Below are 7,298 nucleotides of genomic sequence, written 5' to 3'. Positions count from 1 at the left end.
ACAAGCAGAAACAACATGTTTGCATCACGGGGCTAAACTACGCTGGTATCCAGACGTAATATAGCTACAGAGTGTCTTAGGTCACTTTTCGCGAAGAGGAGAGAAGAGACTCGGGAGCTATATTACGGCTGGATACCAGGCTAGTGTCCGCCCATCTCGAACTCATCATGGTTCTGCCTCGTGATGCGGAAACGCTGGATCATGTTGTTGTGACAAGTAGACTTAATATCGTTATGATAATTATTCTGACAACAGCAGAAGAGAGACGTACGTTGCATAGTGGTGCCCGCCCATCTCGAACTCCTCGTGGTTCTGTCGTGTGATGCGGAAACGTTGTATCATGTTGTTGCTGCGGAAGAAGAGGGAGTAATCCCCGGGGGACGAGTCGCTGGGACGGATCAGGAATGCCGAGTCTGGGGCATCTGGGCAAAAAAAAATCAGTCATCAATCTTCTGTGAATAGTTAGAGAGAGAAACAAAAATAATCTATTTGTAAAACATAGCAGCTTATAGGCTGAATTGTGTGATACATTACAAGTATATTAGAATACATTACAAGCTCGCTTAAAATCTTTAAACAGACAAATAAGATATATTTAAAAGACTCAAAACAGCAACAACATTCTACGCTAAAAAGGCATTCAATGGGGTTACATGTGTTCAGATGTCCATTAACATGTTCACGTTTCACGAGGCATAGAAGGCGAGAGTTTTTGTGTGTGCGTGCCTGCGAAGCTGGTGTGTTACGCCAAACGGCGGTTATACAGGCTATATAGCTACAGATACAGAATTAAAGAGACTCTTTTTTTTACACAAACATGTTTTATTTCCAACCAACGTTTCAACCTTCTTCAGGGCGATTCTGTCTGGTTCACTGAGATGACGGGGGCTACAGACTCACGATGTACAGCACTATTACCACACGTGAAATAGTCATGGTGGTAAATCATACGATGTTTGTGACTAGGCCCTAACCTAAGGCAGCTTAACTGGTTAATATATGAAACAAACAGAGAAAAAGATACCTGACAAGAGCTGTGCTGCTTTCTCTTTAGTGATGGTGCCGTGAAACCACCTGGAAAAAAACATGCACATGATATCAGACGAGATCACAAACACAGCAAGGTTTGTGATCAAATATCAGATACAAATGTAGGACTGCACACTGTATTTCAAAGGGACATACACCTCTACTGAGGTTCAATTAAGTACAGGTTAGGTAGGCAAAGGCAGTCCCATAGCTGTTTTGAGGCCTTGGGGAAAGAGGTCTAGGGCTTTAGTATTGGGAAGTGGAGCCCAACCATCTACTTCAACAACCTTTTACCTCCCTAACCGAAGTTAGGTACCCATTTTTACATCTAGGTAGAGCGAGGAAAGTCATGCAAAGGGCGCAACATCTGTGGCATTTCAGGGGATTCAAACCCAGTACCTCTTGTTTCTGGGCCAAACACCCCAACCATTACACCAAAACGATGCCAACAGTACTGCAGACTTTAAGGTACGTTACAAGGACCATGGACCGACCAACCTCTTACAAAAATCCTGCATTTTACCGAACCTCCAAGTAGATGTCCCGGGAGGCCACGAATCGTTAGGTTTTTCCAGCTGCACATTTCTATAATAAACTACTTCCCTAAGAGAAAAGCAACGATATGGCCTCGTGCAACATTTCATGCTTGAAACTACGTCTTACCACAGCAGAGTGTGCTCCACATACTGCAATGCCTGGATCATATTCGACAGTCTACAAGTACTGCGTACGTTCCCGGCAACACAACGTTTATACCTCCCGAGCCTCCGGGCCACAGGAATGTCTATTACCTTTGATTACTGCCTTAGTGGCAATCACTGATGTCATTTGAGAGGAAAGAGGTTTGCGACAGGAAGTACGCCCATTTGAGTGCCATCTGCATGTCTTTGTAATTTCCTGTATCTAATGATGCTAGTGCAGCGTGAGTGCCGGCACGACTGACAGAGGAAATGGGATTTGATATCGCTGCTGTTCAGCTATTAATGTGATTAGTGGGATCCTACTGTGCTGCCTACCCATACAAGTGAAAAACAAACTGATACTGTAAATGCAATTAAGTTCGCGGGGATTTACTTTCGCAGTAGCGGGAAAATGAAGCTTTCGCGATGGTTTTAAGTTTGCTGTAGTGCCATAGACTGTAGTCACATAGTGTACTAGTAATGGAAAAATGTTCGCGGTGGTTTTAAGTTTGTGGTGAATTGGCAACGCGGAAACCGCCAACATAAAACCATCACGAACATTTCTGCATTTACAGTTGTAATGGGGAGTAAAATTATGCAGAACTGGTTTATTGTGGTATTAGAAAAACACTTTTTTGTATTGTAATTCTTCAGCTTTTAATGTAATTACTGGGATCCTACTGGGCTGACTACCCATGTACAAGTGAAAAACAATTTGATAATGGCCGTGGATAGTAAAAGGAAACAGAACTGGTTTAATGTGGTATTAGAAAGACACACTTTCTTGTATCATAATTCTTACTTCAGGACAAGAACTGGTAGATACTGTCAATCTGTATCCAGTTTTTCTCCATTGTAAATTCATGGCACCACAAGTAAGCATTTACATTGAAATCACCACTGTACTAAATTTATGTATTATTTCAACTGCAAACTTTAAACATTGAAAACGTCCTTTCCACCTATAATGCAACATTAATGTATGAATTTACAGTACACTGGAATGAAACTGAATGTAATCTAATATCAAAAACATCAATTTGAAAGTGATTGAAAGCACATCTGCTGACTTTTGCCAAATGTCAACTTACAGTAAAAATATGCAAACCTCTGAAATCTAAACCTAAAACAAAAACTTTGGCCAATCATATCATATCAAATGAATGAAGACAAAAGGAAGTACTCACTCCTTTCCTTCATGAGGATCGGCATAAAAATCCTGTGTCAGAGAGAAATGCAAAAGTCATGAAATTGTCAACATTTTTCCATTCTTTCTAATGTAAAAAATCATCAGCACTGAAGTGTGGCTGTTTTCATTTAACTTTTTTTTTTCTAAGGACTGAATTGCAGTTATAATATCACTATTAATTACACACTACAAAACAGATATTTGACTGTGTGTCTAAATACAATTCAAACTAAAATTAAGAAACGTCTTCAAAATCTTGTAATCATCAATCAACTGTAAATTTAATAAAGAAAAATGATGACACCAAAAATGTGGAAATCCTACCAGTTCTTCTACGAGGTCCCTGATGACCAGTCCACTCTCGTTGGTTCTCTGGGAGGTGACCCACAGCCAGCCTCCGTCCATCGTGTTATGGACCATGAACACATCGCTCTTCTCAAAACTAACGTGGAACAGAAAAGTCATTGTTCAGAGGAGTAAAGAATATATACTGTAAATGAATTAAGTTCAAGGGGATTTAATTTCGCAGTAGCGGGAAAAATGACTTTTCGCGGTGGTTTTAATTTTGCGGTAATACCTTCGACTGCAGTCTAATTAAGTTCGCGGTGAAGTGGTCGCCGCGAAAATCGCGAACATTAATCCACCGCGAACATTTCTGCATTTACAGTATTCTATATTTATGCAAGAAATAGGTTTATTGTTTTCAGGGTTGGACAAGTCCAATAGTCCGATTGTCCCTGACAAGTGATAGTGCTGATTGGGCAAGTGCATGCCCTAACCCACTTGTCCAATCGGGCAAGTAAGATTTCCATGATTGTGATTTTGATATACTCGCTACTATTGCATTATCAACACAGAAGACTAGAGTCAATGATAAAAGATTCCATTACTAGAAGTTAAAATACATGAAAAATGTCATTTAGATTTCGGGCAAGTAAAAAGTTTGTTCAGGCAAGTAAATCTTTTATGTTCTTGCCTGATAGGACAAGTGAATTTTAGAAAACTTGTCCAACCCTGGTTTTATGAACTCCTTTTAGCTGTCGCAGTTACATGCAGGAGCTACTCTTCCAGGAGTAACAAAACTACACAGAAAACCTGAACACTAAGCATAACATACACAACATATAACGACATCCTACAATTAAAAATACTAACAATCATCATATAAAATATCATAAAAACGCATGTGACTTATTGAGTACCTCATGTGCCGTATGTTGAGCTTTGCATGTGTTTCACTAGCTGCTGTTTAAACGGGTTATCTAGGTGTAACTGTTAATCATCAAATTAGTCTTACATATTGTGAATTCACAAGGCTAGTATGACATCATCGGAAGAAACGTCATCTTTTGCGAGGAAACAAATGGAGAAAAAGCTTTCTTTTCATTGTTCGTAAGAAGTGTATATGTTTAATGCAACAATGAAATAGATTAGTCTTTCAAACCCTGTTTCAAAAAAGCTTACATGATGTCATAGTGAGGAAAAACGTCATCCTTTTAAGGAAACTATTTGGGGAAAAGCTATTCATTGTGTGTTAGGAATATGCTAAATATAATTTTCAAATAGTCTCATTTTGTACTTCACAAAGCTAAAATGGCACAACTAGGAGACAACAACATCTTTTCAAAGAAATAATTCAAGAAAAAGCTCTTTATGGTGTGTACGTTGTATGTTTAATTCAACAATCAAATAAGATTAGTCTTTCAAATCATGCTTCTCAAAGCTACATTGACGTCATAACCAGGAGAAAAACAAACGTCATTTAGGGAAAAGCCATTTATTGTGAGAATTTCTTACAAATATTTTGAATATAAGTTTCAAGTAGTTTTTTACATTATGCTTCTCAAAGCTAATATGGCATTGCCAAGGAACTTATAGTTAAAAACTTGTCATCCTTTGTAAGATGTTAAATAGAACAATGAAATAGACTAGTTTTTTAAATCATGCTTCAAAAAGCTGCTATGATGTCACAACAAGAGAACATGTCATCTTTTAAAGGAAACTATTTTGGGAAAAGCAAAAGTGTGTTATGAATATGCTAAATATAATTTTCAAAAATATTGTGCTTCCCAAAAATAATTATGGCACAACCGGAAGGAAACATATAATTATTCTTTTCAAGGAAATAATTTCTAAATATAAATTAAACTACAATTTTGAAATTACTTGATTTAAAGATTTAAAAAAACAGCTATTCTATGTGTATGAAGTATCATAATGTAATACTTAATAGCTTAGACTGTCTTTCATGTTGTGTTTCTTAAAGCTACTATGATAACCCCAAAAAAATGTTATCTTCTATTTAGGAAACATTTTGGGGAAAAGCTATTCATTGTGTGTTAGTAAAATTTTCAAATAGTCTTATTCTTTTATATCGTGCTTCTCAAATCAAATATAGCATTACCAGAAGAAAATGTCATCTTTACAAGAAGCATATCGTTGGAAAAGCTCTTCATCCTTTGTAAGAAGTATGTTTAATGCAATAATCAAATTATAGATTAGTCTTTCAATCATGTTTTTCAAAGCTGCTATGATGTCATGAGGAAAAATTGTCATCTTTTTAAGGAAATCCTTTGGGGAAAGCTAAATCTTTCCTTGTACATAATTTTCAATGGTCTTTTATATCATGCTTCTCAAATCTTAAAGCTAATATGGCTTAACCAGAATAAAATCTTTTCTAGGAAATAATTTGGGAAAAAGCTATTCATCTTTGGTAAGAATTGTGATTATCAAGATTTCTGTCTTTCTCAATGCCAATATGGCAGAACCAGAGGAACCTATCCTCGGAAAAGCTATGCACGTTTTGTATGAAGCATGTTTAATGCAATGATTAAAACAGATTAGTCTTTCAAATCTTGTCTCGCACAGCTGCTATGACGTCATCGGAAGCAAATGTCGTCAGTTAAAGGAAATTATTTCCCGGTAAAACCTCTTCATCATGTGTAAGAAATATTCCCATGTTTACTAAGTAGACTGGTTCTTTCTGCTATTTCCGGGCCCACGTTGTGAAAATATGTCAGGTATGAGCACAGCCATGCTACAGGCATCTAAGGTTATGCATTATGTTACAGGGCTTTAAAAAATACAATGTTCTGCAGGACAGTTTTTCAACAAATGATTTTTTTCATGGTACCAAGTTCCCCAAATCGAGGTGTTCAAATCAAAAACTCGTTTTTCCCTAGAACTATCGTAGAGTGGGAATCATTACCGCCAAGTACTACACGTAAAAGAGCATCTCCAAATTCATTAGATAGCTTTTAACAGTGCTTAACGCTAAATGTGCAGAGGTTGAGTGAGACAGGAAGTTCAGAGTAATATAAACGGCTGCTGCTGCGCCACGTGCCTGCAAAGCTGGTGTGCTAATTTTACGGAAGGGCAGTCATACCGCTTATACAGCTACAAAATCTGGTGTGTAATATGCTGAAGGGCAGTTACACCAGCTGTAGAGATACAGAAGCTGGTGTGTTATACCGGATATACAGATATATAGAAGCTGGTATATTACGAAGGGCAGTTAAACCTTCTCTACAGATGCTGGTATGTCACACCGTAGGGCGGGTATACCGGCTATCTAAGATACAAACACAGAAGCTGGTATGTTATACCGACTATAGATACAGGTACAGAACTTCAGAAGCCAGTGTGTTACGCCAAAGGGCAGTAATTCCGGCTTTACAGATATATAGAACCTGGCGTGTTAACATGTTACACAAAGGGCTGTTATAACGACTACCTTAGATACAAACACAGAAGCTGGTATTTATGCCAAAAGTAGGGTTATACCGACTATAGATACAGATACAGAAGAATATTTGGTAGAGGAAAGCTGCAAGGTTGAAACCTACCTGAGTTCATCTGTGTCAGGCACTCTTGTGTAGGGCAGGATGGCACGGACTAGTCTACGACTCTGTACAGGCTGGAAACAGACACAAAATACACTTATTATACCTACAGTGTAACGATTGGCTTCTTTACAACTTGAACCAATAATTACAGATCTCGCTCTTTCATAAAATATCCAGGAAAAGAAATTACCTTCAAAAGCAAAAAAAAAAGAAAAGAAGTAATGATGATATTTCCACTGTGGCTTTTTGTTATAGCTTTTGTGGTGATGACTTATTCATTGCCAATTCATGACACCCTTAATATGAGTTTCTAATGTGTTACTACAGTACAATAGCATTGTTTCAACCAAAACTAAAGAAACCTGGAAAGCCTCATTCTTTCCCCTCCTGGCCGAGGAAAGAAACATGTTGTGTTTCCTGTTTCCTGACCTACCCTAGAAAAACTTGCCCACCCTAGACTTCTTTTAGTGGAGTCACATAGTTTCCAGTTATAATTTTTATTCAGCCTGCTTCCTATCAAGTAAAAAAAATGCTTGTCCTATCCAATGAGGAAAA

At 37.7% G+C, this 7,298-nt stretch overlaps 1 protein-coding gene across 3 annotated transcripts in view; it reads right to left on the bottom strand.

Annotated features, from left to right (window-relative positions):
- Positions 1–7,298, bottom strand: part of LOC118409651 (ras GTPase-activating protein 1-like) — a 33,446-nt gene that overhangs the window by 17,931 nt on the left and 8,217 nt on the right. For all 3 annotated transcript variants that reach the window (XM_035810819.1, XM_035810820.1, XM_035810821.1), the window contains exons 4-8: positions 6,744–6,814; positions 3,223–3,340; positions 2,897–2,928; positions 1,025–1,074; positions 272–422 (exon numbers count right to left, since the gene is read on the bottom strand). In XM_035810819.1, coding sequence (XP_035666712.1) covers positions 272–422; positions 1,025–1,074; positions 2,897–2,928; positions 3,223–3,340; positions 6,744–6,814 — 422 coding nt within the window. The remainder of the gene's footprint in view (positions 1–271; positions 423–1,024; positions 1,075–2,896; positions 2,929–3,222; positions 3,341–6,743; positions 6,815–7,298) is intronic.

Source organism: Branchiostoma floridae, chromosome 2, assembly GCF_000003815.2.
Source record: "Branchiostoma floridae strain S238N-H82 chromosome 2, Bfl_VNyyK, whole genome shotgun sequence".
Taxonomy (NCBI): Eukaryota; Metazoa; Chordata; class Leptocardii; order Amphioxiformes; family Branchiostomatidae; genus Branchiostoma; species Branchiostoma floridae.
The sequence above is the reverse complement of the archived record's forward strand: the minus strand, read 5'-3'. Positions and strand labels throughout refer to the sequence as shown.